This window comes from Thamnophis elegans, chromosome Z (assembly GCF_009769535.1).
Source record: "Thamnophis elegans isolate rThaEle1 chromosome Z, rThaEle1.pri, whole genome shotgun sequence".
In the NCBI taxonomy this organism is placed as follows: Eukaryota; Metazoa; Chordata; class Lepidosauria; order Squamata; family Colubridae; genus Thamnophis; species Thamnophis elegans.
In genome coordinates, this window is record NC_045558.1 from 120,440,121 (window position 1) to 120,466,162 (window position 26,042).

Sequence of the window (26,042 nt, forward strand, 5' to 3'; positions counted from 1 at the left end):
CAAACCAAGCTCGTATTATTCACCACTGGGAAAACCCAGTATTAATATTATCCAAGACGGTGCCCACACCTGAAACCCCCATTCTCCCCCCACCCCACGTCCCATGTCAACAGGGACTCACACGGCAATTCTCCACCCTTCTCCACCCAGACAGATTTTCCAGGTCACATGACCAAGAATCATATGATGCCAGAACCTTCACACATACTATCTTCCCCTTTTGCCGGCCCTTCTCCGGAGCACTCCCACCTCCGTGCGTCCTATTGGCCACCAGGCCGCAGGCGGGCGCGCCATTGGCCAGCCTTAGGGCTTTCCTCGCCCGCTACTGGTAGACTTGTGAGCTTCTGGGCCCGCCCCTCTTTTCTTCTTGGAAAGTGACTTGAAGTTTTGGATCGCAGGGACCGCCGCTGGAGGGAGGCGAATCAGAAGTTCAGGCCAGGGGCCGGCGGGGCGGGCGGGGAAAGAGCCAGAAGGGGGATTGGACAGGAGGAGAGGGAAAGACCCTCTGGATCCCCAGAGACAGTTTTGCCTAGTGGTGAGACATCCGGAAAGTGGAAGCCAGGGAGTGAAAGGGAATGGATCTAGGGGGCAGAATATAGAGTTGCCTATAGCAAGGGGGATAGTATCTTGGATCTGGAGGGAAATTGGGAATCGAGTCCTAGGCTACGACCCCTTGCTTCCTCGGGGGAGAAAGCGGGGGAACAATCGTATAAGTAGCCTGCTTTTGGGGGGGGGGGGAGGTAGGCAGGAAATTGAAGGGGTTTCCCCTAATTTAGAGGAATCCGGGAAATCGGAGCAGGAGAGTCAAGGAGCCCAGGCACCTCCTGTGTCCCCAGTGCCAGACTGGATAGTGCAGTGGTTAGAGCATTTCGCCATGGGTGACCTCGAGGAGACCTTCGGGGAAGACGGGGATGCCACCCCGGCGCCTTACGAGGAGCTGGTGTCCGTGATGGCCGGGGGTTTGTACGGGGAACTGGAGCGGCTGGTGGGCGCCCATGGCCCTACCGCTGTCTCTGGGCTGCTGCCGCAGGTGGTTTCCGTCCTGGAGGCCCTGCAGGCGGCTTGCGGGCAGGTGAAAGACCGCGACCAGGCTCTGGAGCGGCTGCGCGATGACCGACTTCGGCTCCTGGAGCAATACGAGCGCGAACGGGCAGGGCGCAAGCGGGCAGACGAGGTGGGTATCGTCTTCCTCTCAGTCGGCGGCGTCGACTAACTTTAACTATCTTCAGACCTTGGTTTAAGTCTCAACTGGCGACGGCAAAGGAGAGAAAGAGAGAGGGGGGGGCGGTCCTGCAATTCCTGATCAGAGAGCTTAGATGCCAACTGGTGCCAGCCGGAGCTGTCGGGCAAGATGATTGCCTCCTCCTCCTCCTTCTTAGCAGTCGGGAGGGGCGCTCTCCTGCCCGACAAGCCACAACGCGAAAAACTTTTAATTTTCTCATCTTCTTGTCTGGTCTATGAAGCTTTCTCAGGAAGGCTTGTGTAATCATAGCACAAATCAAGATGTATCCTGCTCTGAAGACAGACAGACAGTCGTGACTATTTGTGGCTAATGCTGCCACCTGTTAAATAGGAAAGCTGAAGTCCACTTCTGTTAATACCCAGCAATTTTTGACCAAAACAACAACAACAACAACGAAAAACCTACTGAGCCAAGTAATCCGTCCTGGTATGAGAGAGATTGTCAGTACAATAAGTGGTTAAAGAAGATAATATAGACATAAATAGACTCTTGGAAGGTTTTATACTGGCATTTTTCACCATATGAGTGAAATGCCACGTTTGCTGATATTCCCGTATAACGTTTGATAGTTCAGGTCAAAGAGCAGTTTTCTCTAGAGATACCACTGAGTCAGACTCTACTCCTGGATAAAGTCTCACACCCAATAAGACCTCTTTCCGGTTATCACTTAGATCCTGTCCCTATATCATAGTCATAATTGTTCTGACATTTTTCATTCTCCCGATTTGTCAGTGCTCCACGTTTTTCTAGAAGCATTTTAATGTTTCCACAGCATTGTCATTTCAACCCTTATTCCATCCAGAACCAGTTGATCCCTTGCAATTCATAAAAACTTTCTCCAGATTCCTGATTTAAAATGTGTATATTTTGTCTTTTGTCCTTTTTTTGAGTTTTCATTAAGATACTTCACGGGGTTCAATATGAGCTAATGACCTGTGATATGTATCAGAGTAAAAATTCTGAATTCACAACTCAACTGCTGCTTTAATGTAGGGCGGAAGACGGCTCTGTAAAGAAACCACTTAGAGAGGGCTCTAAAGCACTGTAAAGTGATATATAAGTTTAAGTGCTATTCTATTGCCTCAAGTTACTTCTAAAGTGGGTGGAGAACAATGGCCCTTTTAAGACACGTGGACTTCATCTCCCAGAATTCCTGAGCCATCCATGCTGGCTCAGGAATTCTGGGAGTTGAAGACCACAAGTCATAAAGGTCTTTTAATTTAAAATATTAAAATGATGAGGTTTTTTTTTTAGTTTAGGCAAAAAAAGAGGCAAATATGGAGAAAATGAAGTGTATAAAATGAGGCTCTGTGTTGAAAAGGGAGATAAGGATTTTCTCAATTCTCAGTAGACCTAGGATGAGCCAATGGACCCTAATGGTAAAAGGATAAAAAAAAAGTGTAGATAAACAAGATGTGATGGTGAATTTTGTGGCTTCATGAAGGATAAAGTTACTCAATTACTAATGTTCAAGCTGTATTGGGAAGCCAAAATGCTACCTTCATATCATACCAAGAAAATTGTGTGTATGCATCCATATAAGTCACCAGGAGCCAAAATCCATAGGTAGGTGTTTGTGTGTGTGTGTGTGTGAGAGAGAGAGGGGGGGGGGGGGGAGAGGGGTGGTGGTGGTGCGCTATTTTCTATTAAATCCAATACCAGAGGCAATACATTTACTTTACTTTAATAAGATTTGTATGCCGCCCACTCCCTTGGGACTCTGGGCGGCTCACAACAAAAGTAAAAACATATAAAAATTTTAAAAATGCAATTATTAAAATTAATCTATCATTAATTCAATCAAGTGGGGCTGGATATTAATCAACAGCCCCAGGCCTGCCAGAACAGCCAGGTCTTGGTTGCTTTACAGAAGGCCGGGAGAGTGGTAAGGGTCCAGATCTCTGTGGGAAGTTCGTTCCACAAGGCTGGTGCAGCTACAGAGAAGGCCCTCCCTCGGGGAGCCGCCAGCCGGCATTGTCCGGTCGATGGCACCCGGAGGAGGCCCAACCTGTGCGATCTTATTGGTCATTGGGAGGTGAATGGCAGGAGGCGATCTCTCAGGTAGCCAGGTCCAATACCATGTAGGGCTTTAAAAGTAACGACTAGCACCTTGAAGTGGGTCCGGAGACCAATGGGGAGCCAGTGCAGCTCGCGGAGGATAGGTGTAACATCGGTGTATCTAGGTACACCCATTATCGCTCGCGTGGCTGCATTCTGGACCAGCTGCAGTCTTCGAACACTCTTCAGGGGCAGCCCCATGTAGAGTGTGTTACAGTAATCCAGTTACTAGGAACATAAAGAGGAGGCTACTATTATTGAGTTTTGGGTTCAGCAGCAATTTATTCATTCTCTTTATGTGCTGCTCACAATTTTAAAGTAATGTTGGGCCCCTATTTTGCTAAAACAACAACTGCTCAAGTTTGTCTTGATTAGGAAAAGAATGTCCCTAGATCAACGAAATAACCTTATGCTGATAGATAAATCTTAACGCATAAATGGCAATAATTTCACACTGGATATGGTGGATGGGCATTTGAACTGGAGTAGTAAAGGTTTTGGGCAGAGAAGAAATCGGCCTGAAGGAAACACTTTGGGATGGAGAAAACTTGGAAGACAGTAAAGAGAACAACTAGATCCGTAACAAGAAGAGGGGTTGATTCTTGCATTCTCTTTCCTAGCGATTCATGGAACTGGAGGACGTGATAGATCAGGAACGTAAAGTGCATTCAACAGCTGTGAGCCAGTTAGAGAGCCAGAGCCGAATCTTGGACAGCAAAGCACGAAGCTATGCAGATCAGGGTAAGAATAGTTATTTTGCCAAATATCTGTGTATGATGCCAAGGTACCACCATTCCATATTCTCTCTCAACCTGTAATGAGCCTCCCTTGACTCTTGAGGGTGTAGATTAGCCATAATATGGATAAAATAAATTCAAGTAGCAGGCGTCCGGTTAGTATCTTTTCTCTCATCTTTGCTTGTAGGAACATACGGTCCCTCCTATGCCCATCCCATAATGGGCATGCCCCATTCTGTGCCCTTGCACATCTCCACTTTTGACAACTCTAGCTAGACTGGTCTATCTCGTTAGCCAAGATTGGGTGTAAGACAAAAGAGTCAGTAGAAATTGCATAAACATTTTTTTCAAGGTACATCAAAATCATTAGGAAATATAGATTAAACTGCTATGCAGTTTTGGGGATGAGAGTTGAAGGCCATTGAACTGAACAGGGTTTAACTGCTGGATCAATGAAGAGAATTTGATTGCCCATCACAATATTTCAAATGATGCCGTTTTGCTGGATTTTAGCTTCTGTTTAGCAGATAAGCCTGATAATTTGTTCAGTTTACATCTAATAAAATATTCTATTATGGAAACAGTTTAATAATGCTGTTTGGCAAAATGTTAACTCACTGCTTCACTGCCTCCCTTTGTGTGAAGGTTTTGTTTAACAGGATTATATATGATCCCTAACTGTATCTATGTATTTTTCACACATTGCTCAAAATAGCCTTTTTAAGAATTACCATAAAAAAGAGAATATTCTATTAACATTGCTTTTCCCCCAAAAAATCAGTTCCAGAACATACAGATGGTTATTTTTTATGCTAATTTTAATTATAGTTAGTCTTATTTTTTCGGTTCCCAATTTTATTTTTCATATTTCTATCCAACTGCACTCAAGCGATACTTGTCAGATTACGTAGAATATAGAACAGATAAAAACACCCATGATTTTGGAAGAATCATTCTTCCTTGGGGGAAAAAAAGTGCTGTATACTTAGCATAAAGCATTGCTAAGCAAAAGTCTCTGTTGCTTTACAAAATGAAAAGATTTGTATAAGTCCATCCTATAAATTCCTTCTTTGAAATAGACTTTTCTGCATTCAAATGAGATTGATTCCCAAATGGATGTAGGATTACAGCCTCAACATTCTCTGCATGAATCTACAACATTAGGGTATTTTCACACAGGAGACTTCTGATTATTGGAACTGGATCATCAGAGTTAATCTTCCAGGAAATGGATCCTTCCTGCTCTGCTTCCCACTTGAGCTGTGCAAATAAAATACAAGGGAAATACCTTAGCATTATGTTTGAAAACAGCCAAGCTAAGGTTGGTTTAAGGTCTTGTTAGTGAGAAAAAAAACCCCCACCATTCTCTTCCTTCACAGTGGCTGGCTTGGAGGAACAAAAATCTTCACTGCTCAAGGAGATTTCGATTCTCAATCAGAGCCACACAAAGGTACTTTTGAACAATCGTAGTGTTTCAGTGGCCTTTCTCACCTCACTTCCCTTTCTCTTCCCAAGCCAAACCACTGTTGCACTTCCTCTTCTATTTCCTTCAGATGGTGCAAAGTTACAAAGAACTGAAATCACAAAAAGCAGCATCAGCTGGTCCAGGACAAACTAATACTTCATCCACAGAAGATAAAAGGTTTGGAATGAGGGAGGGAGGAGTGTGTGTGTGTGTGTGTGTGTGTGTGCCTGTGTGTGCGCATGCAGGATTTTAGGACCAAAGCAGAAAAGATGCCTGGAGAAGTTGTGAGGTAAGGTCAGTACCCTTTAAGAGGCTATGGCATCTTTTCTTGAATTGTGGCTGTGCGCTCCCGGGGGAAAAAATTTTTTGAGGTCTGAAAGCACTGATAGGGCTCATTTCAAAAAAGCTTGTTGTACTTAATTCAAACATGTGTTTTCCTAAGATAAGTGCAGCTCAGGAAAAGATACCATTTCCTTAAGAAGATATCAACAAGGACAGTGTCTATGCCCACCCTCCTTCTCCAAAGCCACTTCCTTTTGCTTTAGATCCCCCCACCCTTTGCTGAAAGGGAAAATTTGGGATCTTCTAGAGAATCTCTTCTAGATAAGAGTAGAGTCTCTCTTATTGTCAAAGAAGAAAATTTTGGTCCATGATCCTGGCTCATTTCAACAAGTGTGACTTTATTGTGTGTTTCTGAGTAATGATTTCCTACTCCTCAACTTACAACCATTCACTTAGCAACCATTCAAAATTGTGACAGACACCCTCCCCAAGATATTTACGACCCAATTCCAAAGTTCCTATTACTGCAGTCCACCTCATCTTCCCTCAGCACATTTTGGTGCTCGGCAACTGGCCCGCATTTACGGCTGTTTGCAGCATCACATGGTCACATGGCTTTTACAATGCTTTTGCCAGAACCCTTCTTTTGGTTTCCAGCAAAAATATCCCCCTAAGTGAACAATGTTCATAAAATCAGGTCCGTCACATGATGACCAACACGGCTTATGACCGAAATCGGTAGGCTTTGTTATGGTTGTAAGTTGAGAACTACCTGTAACAAATTAAAATATAAACCAATAATTTGAAATTCCACAATGACTGGGTGAAGAGCCGAGGTGGCACAGTGGTTAAATGCAGCACTACAGACTACTTCAGCTGACTGCAGTTCGGCTGTTCAAATCTCACCGGCTCAAGGTTGACTCAGCCTTCCATCCTTCCGAGGTGGGTAAAATGAGGACCCGGATTGTTGGGGTCAATATGCTGACTCTGTAAACCGCTTAGAGAGGGTTGAAAGCCCTATGAAGCGGTATATAAGTCTAACTGCTATTGCTATTGCTAATTCTGAGAAGATGGGGAGTTGAAGGGTGTCCCAGTTATCCTCATACCACAGGAGCCAATCCACCACTGTTGCAATGGAAGGAAAGATCTCTGTGGTTGTCCCGCATTAGCATATTGAAATAAAGGCAGCTTTGAACTGTGGCCTGTAGCACATAGGCAACAGTTTGCACATATTCAAGATTAGTTAGCTGTGTGTGTGTGTATGTGTGTGTGTGTATGTGCACGCACTGACATTTACCTCCTCCACAGCTATGACAATTAGTTGTTCCCAAAAGACTGGGTAGAGCTAGATTGCCACTGAGTCCTTTAACTACCTTCAGAAATCATGCAGAGCACTGCAGAGAAAGCCCTATTTTGTGACAGGTTTACTGTATTTCATTCAAATCTGGCTAGTTTGCCTTCTCTTGCCTTTTAAAAGGATAACAAATAAGTCTCCCAGGCTATTAACAACAGCAATAAACTATTCATCTTTCTGTTTTTATTCAGTGTATTATATTGGTACCCCAAAGGTGTTTTTTCCAAAAGGCAACTGGACTTTCTTTTTTTCCTTAGAAAACATTTTGCGTCTCTTCCAAGAAGCTTCTTCGATTCTAACTGACTGTTGGGGAATGGATGGATTTATATTTTTGCAGGCATCTTGGTCGTTAGCACTTTGCAGATGACTGCAAAGAATTCAAATCCTTCCATTCCCCACAAGTCAGAACTGAAGAAGCTTCTTGGATGAGAAACAGGAAATTTTCAAAGGAGGCGGGGGGGGGGGGGGAACCAAGTCCAGTTGCCTTTTGTAAAAAGCACCTTTGGGACAACCATGACCTGGGTAATTGAGACTCTTCACGGACATATATTAGTGCCCCTTTAAAAATGGGTTTTTTTGGGGGGGGGAGGAGGCAAGGAATAATGTGTGCCTATTTTAATTGCATATAATTAGAGTAGTTTAACTACCTGCTTTCGAGGGTGCAGAGAGAAAATATCTGCTGCCTAGATGTCAGGAAAAGCATCCAGCCAGTAAATGCTCAGCTCTATTCAGTCGCCCACAACTCCACCCCATTAAAAAAACCCTACTGCTTTTAAGTAGAGTGAAAAGTATAAGAAATGGCACTGACTGATCGAAACTTTCCAAGACATTTAAACAGACCAAGACAGACATGAGAAAATCAAGATCTTTTTCTTCTTTCTCCCTCAATGCACAGGCCGAAGCCTCCACCAGTTCGTGTACCTCCACAGTTTCTATCAAGTCCCTCAGACTTAAAGCCTCCTAAGTCCTCAATGGTAGGTGGATTCCGGTGAGGGGTTAAACTCTGATGGCCACAGTGATGGCTGAGAAGACCAGTGAGAAGGAAGGGTATTTATTAAGGGAAGCCATAAAACAAATTCTGTTTTTGCTCTCAATCTGCTGGATCTTTTTAGGAACATGGAGAAATGAACGAACTTTCTCATTCAGAGAAAACGCCCCAGAAGGTTGCAGAAAGAAATGTGTTTCCCTTGGCACAGGAAATGGACATTCAGCCAGGAAAGGATGGTATGAAGGAGATTTTCTCTTTCTCTCTTTGGTAGGATCAGTTTTAATCCCAAACTAGAGTAGATTAAGACAGGTCCCTGTGGCTTTCTTGGCAATATTTTTTCATGAGCGCTTGTTCACTACTTTCTTCTTCCTAAGGTTGAGAGAAAGTAACTAGCCCAAAGTCACTCACTGGGATTTTGTCCCTAAGGCAGGACTAAAAATTCATGGTTTTCTAGTTTCTTGCCTAAATGCTTTTAATCCTACATGATGGATTTGTGGATTTCTAGGGACGTGGCACGACAAAACCGCGCTCGACTAAGCCGCGCCCGATTAAACCGCGTCGCTGACGTCATCAACAGGGCGACAACAGTGAGCGCGGAGAAAGAAGGGCGCTTTAAATAGCGCTTTGAAAGCAAGCTGATTCAAGTTAAGGTAAGGGTTAGGTTTAGGGTTAGCTTTAGGGTTAGCTTTAGGGTTAGGTTAAGAGTTAGGGTTAGGTTTAGGGTTAGGTTAAGGGTTAGGGTTAGGTTTAGGGTTAGGTTAAGGGTTAGGATTAGGTTTAGGGTTAGGTTAAGGGTTAGGTTTAGGGTTAGGTTAAGGGTTAGGTTTAGGGTTAGGATTAGGTTTAGGGGGGTTAGATTTAGGTTTAGGGGTTAATTTTAGGTTTAGCGTTTACAGCGTGCTTCTGTCTCCGCGCTGTTGTCGCCCTGTTGATGACGTCAGCTACGCCGTTTCGTCGAACGCGCTTTAGTCGAACGCGGTTTTGTGGTGGAACCTTCTAGGGATGCTGGGGCCAACATTTTTTTCCTGATGGTATTACTTTAGCTCAGGAATCATGTGCTGGAGGCTCAGAGAATAACGAGGTCTGAAACTCTGTGTCAGCCTTAACACCAAGAGCCAATTTGATCTAGGCACCAGGCTAGAAACCAGGAGACGGTGAGTTCTAGTCCTACTTTAAAATGAAAGCTGGCTGGACCAGTCTCTCTCTCTCAGTCCAATGCATCTTGCTGGGTTTTTTTTTGGGGGGGGGGGGGAATAGGAGGAGAAAGGAAAATTAGGTATGTTCAGCGCCCTGAGTTATTTATAAAAACAATAAAAGGCAAGATAATGAATGAATAAATAAATACCAATATCACTTTTTTTTCTTTTTCTGACCTTCTTCCTCTCTCCCTCCCCCCCCCCACTGCTTTCTCTTTCTGGTATTCTCTTTTCTCCTTCCCTCAAATAGCAAACTGCAAGGAAGGGGCAGGTAAATTTTCTGAAATAATTGATTGCCAAAGGCTGCGGATAATAGTCCACAAGCTAGATGTGCCTCTTTGAGTTTAAGTTGCTGATCCCCAGTCTATAACACTGTGCTCTTATTTGCTTGACTGTATCTCTCAGTGGGCCTTGAGAGAGGTCCTTCTCCACCTGTGCTCCGACAACAGCCAAAAACTGAAGTTACGGCTTTCTCTATGCTCCACTGACTTTAACGAAGTCAGTGCAGTGTTAGAATGCAGTACTGCAGGCTATCTCATTGCTCACTCCAGGAGTTCAGTTCTGAGCAGCTCAAGGTTGACTCAGCCTTCCATCCTTCTGAGGTCGATAAAATGAGGCTCCAGATTGTTGGGGGCAATATGCTGACTCTAAACCGCTTAGAGGGGGCCGTAAAGCAATGTGAAGCGATATATAAGTCTCAGTGCTATTGCTATTGGAAGTCACACATGCCAGATTTGAATTGCTTGCAGTGTGGATAATAGAGTTCTGAAGTGATAGAATGGGCTGTGTAAGTTTAGGTTGGAAACCATTGTGGGATGCCTGCCAAATATCTCTCTCTCTCTCTCTCTCTCTCTCTCTCTGGCTAAAGGCTCATACAAATGAAAGCAAGAGGGTTGGATGGAATATTTTTACAGGTAGTTCTCAACTTACCATAATAGTTGAGCCCAAAATATCCGTAGCTAAGCGAGACAGTTGTTAAGTCTGTTTTGCCCTATTTTGCTACCTTTCTTGCCACACTTGTTAAGTGAATCACTGCAGTTGTTAAGTTAGTAGCACAGTTGTAAAGTGAATCTGGCTTTCCCATTGACTTTGCTTGTCAGACGGTCCCCTTGATCCCAAGATACTGCAACTGTCATAAATGTGCACCAGTTACCAAGCATCTGAATTTTAATCATGTGACCATGGGGATGCTTCAATAGTCATAAATGTGAAAAGTCTCATAAGTCACCTTTTCAGTGCCACGGTAATTTCGAACAGTCACTAAACGAAAGATTATAGGTTGAGGATTACCTGTACAGATCCTTACTTAAAAGTAAATCTAGGAATTCATTCTCGGTGGGGAATTCTGGGAGTTGAAGTCCACACATCTTAAAGTTGCCAAGATTTGGACTCTGTCCTAAAAATCTGGGCAAGGGGAGATAATAAGAGTCAAGAATAATAATATATTTGTGATTTTCCCTTTCTTTTCTCATCAGCTTCTCCTAGTCAACCTGGGTTTGATTTGGATGAACTTTTAAGCTCTACTCCAGAACTCAAATCTGACCCCCAAATGCAAAACAGGTAAGGAAAATGTATTCATTAATTACACTTATAAGTGGAAAGCACAAATTGGACCACTATAATTAATATACACCAGACTAGGGATACTTCTCCAGTGGAATTTTTTTAAAAAACCACCTAGATCAGTGATGGCGAACCTTTTTTGGCTCACGTGCCAAAGGGGGGGGGAGTGCAGGGTGGTTGCACGCGAGCATGCCGCACCCATAATGCAATGTGTGATCCCCAGCATGCATGCGTGCATGACCAGTGCTTCCCCTCATTTTTTGCATGCTTTTTTCGCTCTCTCCAGGCTCCAGAGACTTTATAGAAGCCTTGGGAGGGCAAAAACAACCTTCCCCCAATCCCAGATGCTCTCCGGAGGCTTCAGGAGCTTCCCTGAAGCCTCCGGAGCACAAAAAACTGGCCCTATGGGAAAACCGGAAGTTCAAGAACAGAATCTGCTCATAGGGGCAGTTTTAGCCCTCTGGAGCCTTCAGGGACCTTCAGAGTTTGTCTGTATGGCCGTTTTTTGTCCTCCAAAACTTTCAGGGAAGCCTCCTGAAGGTCCCTGAAGGCTCTGGAGGGCTAAAACCTGCCCTATGAGCAAACCGGAAGTCCATTCCTGAACTTCTGGTTTGCCCATAAGGCCATTTTTTTGCATTCTGGAGGCTTCAGGGAACCTCCTGAAGCCTCCAGAGGGCCTCCAGGGGGGAGCTGAGGCTGTTTTCGCCCTCCCCAGGCTCCTATAAAGCCTCTGGAGCCTGGGGAGGGCGAAAAATGGCCTCAAAAAGAGGCTGAAGTCAGCTGGCCAGTGCACGCATGCATGCTGACCAGCTGCTGGGGCAATGCCTCGCTTGCCCTGACAAATGGCTCCGTGTGCTATCTATGGCACTCATGTCATATGTTCGCCACCTCGGACCTAGGTCTGTCTTTCCTGCCATCTTTATCTCAGCATGATCTTAATCTCATCATCAATTATCTTCCCTTTCCGATCACTTCATCCTTCTGATGCTATTGTTCAATGGACAGTTAGCTCTTCTAGGCATCCCAATTTCTGTTTTGGAGGATCATGTACTATTGAGTTTGATGGCCAGAAAGGTAGCTTTTCTCCTTTCACACATGCCTTCTGCAGCTGCTATTTTGAAACCATTGCAGTCTTGGATGTAATGCAATGTTTCTCAACCTTGGTGACTTTAAGCCCTGTGGACTTCAACTTCCAGAATCCCCCAGCCAGTCGGCTGGGGAATTCTGGGAGTTGAAGTCCACAGGACTTAAAAGTCACCAAGGTTGAGAAACACTGATGTAATGGGAAAAAGGTACAACGTTGAGGAGCAGGAGGAATTTTTACATCAAAATGACGGCCAGATAAAAGAAATTTGAGACTGGGACAGAAATATAATTTAAGAAAGCATCTCAGACATGACCCTCCCTAATTCTCATGAAGATAAGGTGTGTGTGGGTGTGTGTGTTTGAGACTTGCAGTGCTCTGTTACTGTAACCTTATTAAAAGTGGTATTAACTTGTGTGTCTTTGGTTTCCAAATTTGATCATCTTTGGAGGATTGATAACATCCTTGCAAATCTCAGTGTGTTTCTCCCCATCACCTCTTTTTATTTTTGTGAGAACTAAGGAGGTTTTTTTTTTTTACCTGAGATGCTTTCTCAGGTTATAGTTTTGCTTCTAGATTCCATTTTTATCTGATCTTTGTTTTGATTGTGGCTGTTCCTTCTGTTCCTCAAGGTTATCCCTACCTCATGCATGGGATAGACAGAGAACTGATGGCAACTGAGTCCAAGTTCTTCTCCAGGGACCTTCCCTTAACATAAACATCATCCCTTGCCCCTTCACTGATTTCTATTTAGTGTAGTGTCAAACGTGGCTGTGTCTTATTGGCAGGATGGAGGTGGGTGGGGACTCTTGTCTATTTGTCTGTCTGTCTGTCTCTCAGCCCCTTGAATACCACCCTCGAGCGCAACATGGTCTCCCTTTTCGCTGAAGTTTCAGGCCTCAGCCCAGACCTCCTCACTGATATGGATGATGGTGCTGATTTGCAGGGTAAATATAATGTTTCTTTCTGCTTTTTCCTCCCACTGGGATTTAGAATTCAGGATTCTTAGCTTGATTGTCATTCCCCAAAAAAACCCTGTAGCTTTCTTGCAGTGGGACATTCTGATTTGCATGCATATCAACTGATGTCAATTGATGTCCATGCCTACTGTTTTTGTAGGGGATGCCTTAGAAACCTTGATAGCAGAAAACGCTCAGCTTCAAGAAGCACGGTAAGACCAAACGTCTAGTTTGCCATCTCAAATTAATAAAGCCAGAAACCTTGTTAAACATAGACTCGAACCCACTATCCGTAAAACTATTTATGTTTTAGTTGGCTTTAGAGTCATGTCCTTCTGGGTTTTGAAGCTGGCTTTAAAATGTTTATGTCCTTGGCCATCCCACCTCCAGAATCGCTCTGGATACAGCCCGCCGCCACCTTATTAACCGTGTGGAGGAGCTCAGCGAAGAGCGTGAATCTTTACGGATGGAGAATGAGAGATCATTGATTGAACTGCGTAGCAGCCAAATGCAGCTGAAAGAAGCAGAGTTGGAAATTCTTCGGTAAATTTTGGCCACTCTCCCATATTTATTCCACCTCTTTGTCTACAAAGGAAAAATGGATTTGGTAAAACAAAGTATAGCTAGACCTCCCTTACTGGCTGCCTCATGCAGCTAGTCAAAATTACGAGGGTGCTGAAAAAATAATTTTATAACCAAGGCACACATGTATGATCTTCACAGCATTGCTCAGACTGTACCACTACAGTCATTACTTGTTATTCTGTCCTCTGATCAATTTTGTTCTTCCCCCACCCCCAATTGCAGACCAGAGGGATTGGAGAGGAAGGGATTATAGCAGAGTAAGCACTCACACACTGATGAATACACATCAAAGGAATACACTAGAACCAGCTGTTTGCCTGGTGCACTTGGGGCTTAGAGCTACATGCACATTAGGACTAGCATATTTTTTTATCACTGTTTAAATGGTGCATTGGTTGTCAATATAGATATTGTCTAGAACAGTGATGGCGAATCTTTTTGGTGCCAAGTGCCCAAAGTAAGTGCACTCCCAAAATGCAATGCGAGCACACACACCCATGCATGTGCCCTACCCCCGCACATGTACGACCCCCAAATGCGCCCCGTGCATGTGCGGCAGAGACCTGGAGACCAGTTGGCTGGTGGGAGATGCGACACATGTGTGGTGGAGCTGGGCTGGGGCGACGGCTGGCATGCCCGCAGAGAAGACACTGTGTGCCACAGGTGGCACGCATGCCATAGGTTCACCATCAAGGATCTAGAACATCATTCTAGAAATGACATTCCCTTTTATTTTAGAACTGATGGCTAAAACAGGTTTTAAGATTGAGAAGAAAGTAAAATATCTGGGTATTGTATGTTATTTCAAAATAATTATGTTAAGATATGGAATTAAAATATGTTGAGATGGGAGAAAGTACAATTGTCATTGCTGGGGAGATTTCTGTAGTAAAAATAAATACAGACCAGTGCTTTGCCAAACTTTTCATCCTTGGCATTTTTAAGATGTGTAGACTTCAACTCTGAAAATTCTGGGAATTAAAGTCCACATATCTTAGAGTTGTCAAATTTGGAAGACACTTGAATAGACTATTGTGTGCATTTCAAATTTTATGTTGGCTGCCTTTTCATTCTTTTTTTTAACCATCGAGTATGTCTTCATTAGAAATTAATGCATGCATATGAGGGCACTGAATTGGTTATGTGATTTCAGATTCAGTTCTAGGATATTAAACATCTATGGATTTAAAAAACAAAACACATTGTTAGGTAAGCTCCCCGTTGGGAGAGCGAGTAAGTTCAGCGAAGCGTTGTGAGAATAGTGTTGAAGAACACAGAAACCAGCATACGGAGACACTGCAGTTTAAATAGGCTTTTACTTTCGTGGAAATAGAGGTATCAGAGTCCATCAAACAGTCCAAGTCATACACGGATAAAACAGTTAGTCATCAATGTCTCTCGGTTAAGGGATAATCCAAATAACAGAGTCCAGTATCATATAATCAGTTCAGTACTCAAAGTTTGCTAACAGTTGCAAAACTTACAATAGCTCACGGCACTCAGATCAGGTCAGCCCAGCATCTAACAAACAGAGAGCTAACAGTCATTCTGGCTCCCTCTTATGGCCGATGGAGGAAACAGTAACCAATCACATTTTACAGTATGATTTAAAGAAACAGGTATAGCATTGTTACATGATTTATATATTGCCAACCCAACCGTTAGTTTATATTCCTAACACATGTGTTCATATTTCTCTTGCAAACTTTGGATTTCAGGATCCGGCAGGAATTTAAAGAATCAAGGCGTTCCAGTGAGGAAGGAGAGGTAACCACTCAGGATCCTCATCCATACCTGGCAGGGATGTTGTAGTCTCTGGGATACAGAGGCAAGAGTGTATACCAACCCAGTGCCCTCCAGCTGTGTTGTGTGTTTCCCTCCAAATGTATCTGTCTGGTAAAATCTGGGAACCAGCAGTCTGTCTGGTAAAGTCTGGGGACCTCTACATCTAGAGAATACTAAGCTGGGAAGCCTGGGCTTCTGGTAAAAGAGGATCCAGAACTTTGAATGGCGATGAATACCTGAGCTATTGAATCAAGGTTTGCCGTTTCCTCCACAGGCTGAAGGTGGGCTACCCCGAACTCAGAGGTTCACCCGCGCGGAGATGGCACGCGTCGTGATGGAGCGTAATTTGTATAAAGAGAGGCTGATGGAGCTACAGGAAGCAGTTCGACGGACTGAGCTTCTGAGGTGGGCCATATTCAAGATTACGAGAGAGAGAGAGAGCGGGGGGGCGGGGGAGAGGGAGAGAGAGATTTCATTTCATTTCATTTATTGAGCTTGTATGCTGCCCACTCCCGAAGGACTCCGGGCGGCTTACAATAAAACAAGGGAGGGGGATAATATACAAGACAACATATTAAAATGTACAACAGACACAATTTCCGAGGGGCTGGATATTTTGAAAGCCCCCCGGCCTGCTGGAGCAGCCAGGACTTAACGGCTTTGCGGAAGGCCGGGAGGGTAGTGAGGGTCCGGATCTCCACAGGGAGATCGTTCCAGAGGGCTGGAGCTGCAACAGGGAAGGCTCTCCCCCGGGGAGTCGCCAGCCGACACTGGCTGGCAGATGGAATCCGGAGAAGGCCTAACCTGTGTGATCTAATCGGTCTATGGGAGGTAATCGGCAGGAGGCGGTCTCTCAGGTACCCAGATCTGTGACTACACATAGTCCTCGACTTATAACCACAATTGAGCTTTACATTTCTGTTGCTAACCAAGATAATTGTTGAGTTTTGTCCCATTTTGTGACTCCTTTTGCCACAGTTAAGTGAATCATAGCAATTAAGTTAGTATCATGGTTATTAAGAGAATCTTGCTTGTCAGAAGGTCACAAAAGGAGACTCTGGGACACTGCAACCATCATAAATACATTCCAGTTATCAAGTGTCCAAATTTTGATTACATGACCATGGAGATGCTACAAGTATGAGTGTGAAAAATGGTCATACGTCATTTTTTTCAGTGCTTTTGTAATTTCAAACAGTCACTAAATGAATGGTTGAAAGTTGAGGACTATCTGTATCCTGCTGTCATGGTCTTTGCCAACCCTTCCAGATGAATTTGGGAAATAATCCTCTGTTTGATTTAAAACTTGTCTTAACCTATCCATGGCTCTTTCTAAAACACTTGGCTTGCTTCCTAATCAAACTCTTTGGTATGATTCAGAGGTGAGTGGGGAATTTTTCATCCCTCGCTTCTGGTCTGAGGATTTTGTTCTTGCTTGCTATAACAGCATCAGAGGTGGTATTCAGCAGGTTCTGACCAGTTCTGGAGAACTGGTAGCAGAAATTTTGAGTAGTTCACAGAACCAGTAAATACTACCTCTGACTGGCGCCGCCCCCATCTATTCTCTGCCTTCCGAGACCCCTCTGATCGGGAGGAAATGGGGATTTTACAGTATCCCTCACCTGTCATGCCCACCAAGCGACATCACACTTACAGAACTGGTAGTAAAAATTTTTGAATCCCACCATTGAACAGCATCCCAGGGACCAAGATGGGAGAAGAAGACGAGAGGACGTCACTTTTCCATGGCTGATTAAGCTGCTACAGCTAAGGAAATGAGTTACTTTGGGAATTACAAATTGGTGATGCTTATATTCCAGTCTTAGCAACTTCCCTGGTCACATTGAGTGTTCTTTCTCCAGTTCCTGTTACTAACTAATGCAACAGTAACTGGAACTTTTTCCTTCTACGTTTTTCTTTCTTTAAAATTGAAATACGTTTCAATTTTATTTTTATAGCCCACTTTCCCAATCTGAGTTCACTTTGCTGTCTAAAGGACAGAAGTTGTATTAAGTTTTGTTTTAAGAGTACACTTTAGTTGTAAAATTTGGAGGACATTTATGAAACGTAAAAGTGTAATGTAGGTAGTCATTACATCTGCTAACCCAATTTACTTAAAAAGCTTTATTTTTCACCTGATTACATCTGCAGCAAATTAATTAATTATTTTTTGTCAGTTTGGCAAGTTGGCTGAAAGTAAAGCTGAAGACAGATGACAAAATTATATATTTGGCCTTAAACGCTTCTGTTTGTTCACAGCTTAAAAGAGCTGAGGAAAACATGGGAAAAAACAGTAACAATCATTGCATAGAAATTTTGTCTGTAGACATTGAATCTTCAGTTTCATTTTTGAACTAATACAATTTTTGTTCTTGCTGAATCTGAAATTTCATTTTTATCTTTCTAATAGATTTCTGATTTTGGCAAGTAAAATTTGTTCAGATTCATACAAGCTTCTCTATTCTTTCTCATGTTTGAACACTACAATTTCTATATACAGGTAGTCCTTGATTTACAACCATAATGGAACTTGCCCATTACGGTCTTCTGTCATGACAGTCATAAAGCAGATTAGCATGTGACTGGATTATAACCTTTTTTGTAGCGGTCGTTAAGAGAATGCAGCAGATATAAAGCAAATGCCGCAATCATTAAGTAAAATAACATTTTTGCTGAAGCAGGAAATAAACACCAGTTTTGGACAAAAACATCGTAAATCAGTCGCATGACCGTGAGATGCTACAAACGGCCATAAATGCAGGATGGTTGCCAAGCGCCCCAAATTTAGTCATGAGGCAACAGGAGGGAGGGCATTGGGACTTCAGAATTGGGTCATAATCATCTTTTGGGGAGGTCTGACATAATACCACCTGTACTGCAAACTGAAATAGAGAATGGTCTTCCATCACTCAGAGTTGGTCAAAAGATGGACGGCTGTGATTTAAATAAATGAATATAAATAAATGACAAGTTATTCTAACAGAAGAGATTTTTCCAGATGTATTTTTTTAAGTCACTAATCAAGGCACGAGAGGAAGGAGGGAGGCTGTTCTACCAGGTTTTCCCAGGCACTTTTCTGAATCATCATATCTTTAGTCCAGGGGTCTCCAACCTTGGCAACTTTAAGACTTGTGGACTTCGACTCCGAGAATTCTGGGAGTTGAAGTCCACAAGTCTTAAAGTTGCCAAGGTTGGAGACCCCTGCTCTAGTCTGCAATTAGTATCACGCCTAACTGACATTCTATGTTTTAAGCAGCAATTAGAATAGAATTAGGCTGAGCATGAAATGGTTACTTTCTTCCTTTTTTCTAGTGGTTCTTCAGAGGGAGATAATGAATACCGTCAATACACAGAGGCAGATGCCCCTCAATAATTATTTGTTCTTTTCTTAGGGCTTCCCGGGAGGAACAAGCGATTCAAATGAAGAAATCGTCATTTTGGAAAATGTAGGTCTACTGCTGTAGTGAAATCTAGCTGTTTTCGAGTGTCCGGCACTGGGTAACACGGCTTAGCAGCCTGCGCTTCATCTTTTCTTTTTCTTTTAAAGCAAAGACAATTTCTTTGTCTTCTGGGTGCAAGCATTGACTCAAATTACGTGGGAGGACAAGTAATATTTCAGAAGCTGCAGATAAAGATTTCTAGCTGGGCAGCCCCAGCTGCTATTATTGCTAGGAATAGAAAGGGGAACTAAACTTTGCATGGAAATGGTTTCTGTGCTTCTGTTTGTTTGTTCGTTCAGGTCACTGAGGTCTCCTGCTCTTCGTGCAGGAAACTATTACGACCAGCTTTCATATTTTTTTGCCTCTTTTTTTAGGATGGACCCCTTGCCCTTCTCTTTCCTCTAATCATATTGGTTTCCCTCCATCCTGGCAGTTTTGATCGCCTGTTCAACCCATCAGATGCTCCTGAGAGCGCTGTGGCCTCTCCTCTACCACCAGGGAAATCCCGGCTTAGCCGTAACAACCATAGAGATTCAGGACGAAACACATTGAGATTCATGCCACGAGCAATCTCACCCTCTGAGTAAGTTTATAAGACTAGAAACCCAAATTCTTAATTTTTCCTACCAGGAATTCTTGGGAAATACAATACAAGTGTGTTTGGATGTGTTTTTACCTGCTCTGCTCAATTTTGTTTGCCCTGTTTGCTCACAGCTTTTCTGGAGTCCCAGCAAGTTAGGTATTTTTCCTTTGGAGTACAAGTAGTCCTTGGCTTATAATAGAGCCGAGGTGGCGCAGTGGGTAGAGTGCAGTACTGCAGGCCACTTCAGCTGACTGCTATCTGCAGTTCAGCGGTTCAAATCTCACCGGCTCAAGGTTGACTCAGCCTTCCATCCTTCCAAGGTGGGTAAAATGAGGACTCAGACTGTGGGGGCGATATGCTGACTCTGTAAACCGCTTAGAGAGGGCTGAAAGCCCTATGAAGCGGTATATAAGTCTAACTGCTATTGCTATAATAGTGAGTTTAGTGGCCATTCAAAGCTACAACAGCACTGAAAAAAGTGACATGACCATTTTTCACATTTAAGACCCTTGCAGTATCCCTATAGTCACGTGATCAAAATTAGGATGCTTGGCAACTGGCATATTTTTTTTGATGGTTGCAGTGTTCTAGGATCTAGTGATCACATTTTGTGATCTCCTGACAAACAAAATCAATGGGGAAGCCAGATTCACTTAACAACTATGATACTAACTTGACAACTATAATGATTCACTTAACAACTGTGGCACAACATATTGTAAATGGGGCAAAATTCACAATGAATGTTTCACTTAGCAACAAAGATTTTGGGCTCAATTATGGTCATAAGTCAAGGACTGCCTGTATTTTTCCCTCTCCTTTAATCTAAAAATATTTTTTTCACTCTTACTGGGAGTGATGATTTGAGTCTTTATGCAGGCACGCACCTTCTCCTAGAATACTACAAGCTTATCTGTTTTATAATGGATTGGATTATTCGTCCATTTAACACAGGGCTGATGGCTCCCCACAGCAGAAGCGGCGAGAGCTGTATGGTGAGATCCGCTCACACATCTGGCAGGAACATGGACGGGCACAGATCCATGGGTGGAGCCAGCCAGCTTCATTTCAGGTGAGGATTTTTAGTATGTGTACCGAGCATGCTTTGAGGTGAGTCCCATGTTGAGATAGATACCAGTTCTCTTGAATTAATTAGGTTTTAATTTGATCTTATCTACCAAAACACAAGTTATTATTGTTATCATCTATCTATGTCAGTGTTTCTCAACCTTGGCAACTTGAAGATGTCCGGACTTCAACTCCCAGAATTCCCCAGCCAGCATTCGCTGGCTGGGGAATTCTGGGAGTTGAAGTCCGGACATCTTCAAGTTGCCAAGGTTGAGAAACACTGATCTATGTAATACTGTACTAAATTTCTTGTTCCCATAACCTTTAACTAGGCAAAACAGTCCATCATAAAGAAGCAGTTTTTGAACAAAGGTACCTCATATGGGAGAACGTACAGAATGTGCCCAAAATTTGGGACCTAGGACTCCTGTTGAATGAAATTTGGCAAATTTTATAAAACATTTTATGTCATAAACATTGTCATAAAACTCTTTATGACATAATACAAAATATCATAAAACATTTCTTCTGCTGATGTTTGATACTGTTATATTGTTTATTACGGGCTATTTTCAAGGCACATACATATCTGAGTGTAGGCAGCACATTAGAAGTTCTGTCACTGTTAAAAGATATTCAGGAATCTGGATAAAGGAAATATCTCTGAAAGGATGGCCCAACAGACCACAAGTTGTCTATTTATGATTTGAATGTATATGCAGCCCACCACCCAGCAACTCTGAGGGGTTATAATTTTCACATTGTTTTTTTAAAAAAGAAAACAACAAATGATAAAACTGAAGAATTAAAAATAGAGAAAATGACAGCATAAAATGGGAACAAAAAACCCAAACTACCCAAATGAAAGAGAGCTTCTGTCACCCTCACCAAAGGCTTGGGAGAAGAGCCAAGGTGGTGCAGTGGTTAAATGCAGCACTGCAGGCTGACTGCTAGATCAGCAGTTCAGCGGTTCAAATCTCACCGGCTCAGGGTTGACTCAGCCTTCCATCCTTCCGAGGTGGGTAAAATGAGGACCCAGATTGTTGTTGGGGGCAATATGCTGTCTCTGTAAACTGCTTAGAGAGGGCTGAAAGCCCTATGAAGCGGTATATAAAAATCTGCTATTGCTATTTAGTACGTACAGATAGTCCTCAATTTACCACCACAACTGAGCTCAAAATGTCCATTGTTAAACAAGACAGTTAAGTGAATTTTGTCCCATTTTAAGACCTTTTTTGCTGTGTTAAGTGGATCACAATTGCTGTTGTTAAGTTAGTAACACGGTTGTTAAGTGAATCTGACTTCCCCATTGACTTTGCTTGTCAGAAGGTCACAAAAGCTGCAACCATCATAAATGCACGCTAGTTGTCACTTTGATCACGTGACCATGGGGATGCTTCAATGGTCATAAATGTGGAAAATGGCCGTAAGTCACTTTTTTCAGTGCCATCGTAACTTCAAACAGTCACTAAATGAATGGCTGTGCATCGCTCCTGACATGGGCAATGGAGGGATATCCAAGTGGAAAACAAAGTCGTGGCGTTTGGTCCTCTAAGTTATACATAGTCCTTCAGTTACAACTATAATGGAGCTGTAACAATTTTAAAATCTTTTTTTGCAGTGGTTGTTAAGCAAATCACCCTGGTTATTAAGCAAATTTGCAGTTGTTGAGTGAGCTCATTGTTCACTATGGTGCCGTTTTGCCAAAAACTGAAGGGCCAGTTTTGGTCAAAAAGTCATAAAACACAATCACATGACCACGGGGCACTGCGAATAGCCATGTTGCTTAGTGCCCAAAGTGCAGTCACATGACCACAGGGCGGGGCAGCTGTTGGAACTTCAGATCTGACTCCTGATCCCCTTTTTCAGATCAGTCGTAACTTCGAACCATCGCTAAGCAACCAGTCATAAGTGGAAGACGATCTGTAATTGAGGGACTGGGGGAGTGCAGTGGTATCTTAACTTTTAAACTTTTTCTTATCCAGTAAATGTTCTACCCCCAGATGGAACCTATTTACGTTTCAGACTTAAGTTTCTCTGCCTGTTAAAATGGGGTTAATATTTTGCTGCAGGGCCCTGACTCACCTGCAGGAACTACCGATGTACCTGTACTTGTGCAGCTGAGAATGCTGGAACAGAAGGACCCCAGTACCAAGGTGAGGAAGCAAGCTGCCTCCAACTCATGAACAGTTGTGGGCTGATTTTTTTTTTTTTTTTTGTTCTTTCTATTTTCCCAAATTGAAAAGGAATGGAAACTCGAGTAAATCTTAATAGAACTGGTATGAGTCATTGCGGTAGCTTGCAAACAAAAGAGCTTTGTGGTAAAGGTTGTAGGAGTAAAACTAGGGAAGCCAGAGCAGAGATGATTGCAGAGAAATTAGGGGCAGATCAATCTGTGATGTGTCTGTGCTGTAATTAGTTTGGATGAGGCGGACACAGCTGATTCCGGACGATTGCAACCCCAGTCATGGTGGAGTAGAGAAAGAGGCGAAGTGGACCAGGGATTCGCCTCTGGTGCCTCTCTTGGATGATCTGCTTTGTGAATTCCTGTTCCAAGCATCTTTTTAAAAACATTTCTGTTATTAATTTTTTAACTGTATAAAAAAAAACTAAGTAAGTTTTTACTGGTTGATTTAGTTATGGAAAGAATTAATACAGTAATTGACTTACGAGCATAGTTGGGAGCAGAATTTTGTCGCTAAGCAAGGAAGTTGTTAAGATAATTGCGTCCAATTTTATAACCATTTTACCGTGGCTTTAAGCGAATTGTGTGATTCTTAAACGTATCCCGCATCCCCTTATCAAGTTTGCTAATTTTAGGGAATTGGAGACATAATCCTAGAATTTATTAAATTTGGCTAATGACTGGTCTTATCGGCGTTTTTAAACAATTGGGATATTGGGTTTATGATGGAATATTGAGTAATTTCTAAAATATTAAAAGACTATTGATTTAAAGGGAATAACAAACATACTGCATGAAGAAATGTTATTGAAGCTTTTAAGTACAATATGCAGGTTAAGGTTAGAAATTGGAAGACTAGGATTATGTATACCTAATTGTATTATTATTGCTAGCATTGTGTAAAAAATATATTGACCCAGTTAATACACTTCAAAATATGTATGGATGTTAAAGAAAAATTACAAATAAAACATACACACACACACACATATATATATTTGTGTGTGTGTGTGAATATGTACGTGTACACACACACACACACACACACACACACACATTTTGTGAATGAATGTCAAGATGATGCTTGTCTCTTATTGCAGCTCTGGTGTGCCGCAGCATCTGTTGGGCTGGAGCATCGAGAAACATCACAGATTGTAAGCATTGATTTCTGTCCTGACAACTTGCTTCCTTGCATGTTTGCATAACTCAGCTCCTTTCATGCTTGGGATTTCGTTATTCTGACCTTCTGTTTGGGAGTTACTTGAACCTTAAGTACAACCTTCCCTGTATTGCCTGGGTGTGTTGGAATCATGACTCCCAGAATTCCCTAACTAATATGGTAGCTGAGAATTATGGCAATGATAAGAGGTGTTCTTCTAATATAATCTGGAATGGTGCCAAGTTGGAGAGTGGCTTTTTTTCCCCTTCCTTTTCCCTTCTACAACTTTGTTATTAGATGGTACACAGGTAGTCTTCAATTTACAACCACAATTGAGCCTAACATTTATGTTGCTAAGCAAGATGGTTGTTAAATGAATTTTTACGACTTTTCCTACCACAATTGTTAAGTGAATCACATGCAGTTGTTTAGTTAGTAGCACAGTTATAAAGTGAATCTGGCTTCCCCATTAATTTTGCTTGTCAGAAGGTTGCAAAAGCCAATCACATGACCCTGGGACACAAACTGTCATAAATATGAGTCAATTGCCAAGCATTTAAATTTTGATCATGTGCCAATGGAGACGCTGCAAGGGTCATAAGTCACTTTTTTTCAGTGCCGTTGTGGTCACTAAAAGAAAGGTTGTAAGTTGAGGGCTACCTGCAAACCCTTGCTATTGGACACTTCAGACCTTGAAAAGTTACATTCTCATCTGATATTTATTGTGTTTACCTGAGCAAGCACATGTTGTAGCACAGAAGACTCAGATGAGGACTGGATAGTTAGAAAAAATCATTTGTGTAAGATTTCCCACCAGTTTACCTAAGATTTTCAGATTAGGAGCTTCAGGTGGATCGAAGATGGGAAGATGGGTTTGTGAGTGCCTGCCTTTTCCTGACCCTTCTTTCTTCATTTCCTTTCAGGGTAACCCCCATTGCAGCTCTTCCGGCAGCTCTCAGCTATGGGTGGCTGCTGGGACCCACTCCGCTAGTGAAGTGACTCTCTTCAATGCCCCCAATACTAACCAGCTCCTGGAACACTTCGTGCTGCCTGGAATTCATGTCCTCTCCATGGCTTGTGTGCCTGGTCAGTGAGACAAAGGACAGGTGGACAATTGGGAGGTGGGATTTGAGAAACTGTCAGAAGGAGCAAGGAGGAGAGTACGGGATTCTGTGGTCCAAATACCCAGAGTGAGACACTTCCTGTGAGGTCAGGAGAACTTGGGTATTAACTAGGGTCCAAACTTTCAGCCATTTTTTGATGGAGAGTTTGGGGAGTAAGACAATGGAAACATTGCTGGGTTTGTGGGGAATTTAAGAGGCATAATGGATACCAGTCCATTAACATCCTTTTGCTTGCCATTTCCAACTCAGATATTGATTCTACCCAACTGGGGATTTTTAAGGGGCTACAGTTTGATCTGAGTTATATGCATATCTTGAGTGGGGGTCAATCTTCATAGAAAGGGTCTCTCCAGGTTCATTTTCACAATTATTTGAGTTAATTGCAAGTGCGTTCTCTGCAGTGTTACAATTAATTGAATTATAAACTCACCAAAGGGGATGGGTTTTGAAACATTGTAAGCCATGGCCAACTAAACTTTGTGTATTGTACAAATGGGTCAGCTGGACTTGAGGCGATCTGGTTGAACCTGTTATGCAAATTCAGCCAAAGTAAGAATGGGCATAATTTACATGCAACTTTCAGTTCTTTTACTTGGCACAATAGTAATAGCCCTTAGACTTATATACTGCATCATAGTGCTTTACAGCCATCACTAAATGGTTTACAGTCAGTATATTGCCCCAACAATTTGGGTCCTCATCTTACCAATCTCGGAAGGACAGAAGGTGAGAACCATGAGCCTGCTGAGATTCGAACTGCCAAACTGCTGGCAGTCAGCAGAAGTAGCCTGCAGTACTGCACTCATCACTGTGCCACCGCCACTTAAATAATTGGAGGGACTTATTTGTGTTGGTTGTTTGACTTAGACGTATGAGTTTAAAGTAGCTTTGAGTTTCAAATCTCAACCTAACCTATTTTGGAAGAAAACTATCTCAGCCAGGGAGTCTGAAAAGCCAAAGAATTGCTTTTAATCCATATGGACACCACTTAGCTCCATGTAGTTGATGTAAGACAGGCTCTATATCAAAAGAGTCTTAAACTTTCTTCCAATGAGATTTTTCTAGATTGATTTTTTCATCATTTAGTGCTTTGTGGACTTTTATTTATGTTTATTCTCAAACTTAGACATGTCTTCATGCCTAAACCATATAAAGAACAGTTGCTGGAATTGGGCATGCTAGTT

At 42.7% G+C, this 26,042-nt stretch overlaps 1 protein-coding gene across 1 annotated transcript in view; it reads left to right on the forward strand.

The window, feature by feature from the left end:
• The first annotated feature begins 380 nt into the window (after nt 1–380).
• The window catches only part of LOC116521112 (C-Jun-amino-terminal kinase-interacting protein 3-like), a 34,200-nt gene continuing 8,538 nt past the window's right edge, over nt 381–26,042 (forward strand). The window contains exons 1-18 of the mRNA XM_032235783.1: nt 381–1,174; nt 3,922–4,042; nt 5,418–5,488; nt 5,592–5,680; nt 8,035–8,113; nt 8,252–8,363; nt 10,799–10,883; nt 12,811–12,917; nt 13,090–13,141; nt 13,320–13,472; nt 15,233–15,281; nt 15,574–15,704; nt 18,692–18,745; nt 19,173–19,322; nt 20,277–20,394; nt 22,463–22,546; nt 23,676–23,729; nt 24,658–24,820. Of these exons, the coding sequence (XP_032091674.1) occupies nt 875–1,174; nt 3,922–4,042; nt 5,418–5,488; nt 5,592–5,680; nt 8,035–8,113; nt 8,252–8,363; nt 10,799–10,883; nt 12,811–12,917; nt 13,090–13,141; nt 13,320–13,472; nt 15,233–15,281; nt 15,574–15,704; nt 18,692–18,745; nt 19,173–19,322; nt 20,277–20,394; nt 22,463–22,546; nt 23,676–23,729; nt 24,658–24,820 (1,972 nt within the window). The 5' untranslated portion in view covers nt 381–874. The remainder of the gene's footprint in view (nt 1,175–3,921; nt 4,043–5,417; nt 5,489–5,591; nt 5,681–8,034; nt 8,114–8,251; nt 8,364–10,798; nt 10,884–12,810; nt 12,918–13,089; nt 13,142–13,319; nt 13,473–15,232; nt 15,282–15,573; nt 15,705–18,691; nt 18,746–19,172; nt 19,323–20,276; nt 20,395–22,462; nt 22,547–23,675; nt 23,730–24,657; nt 24,821–26,042) is intronic.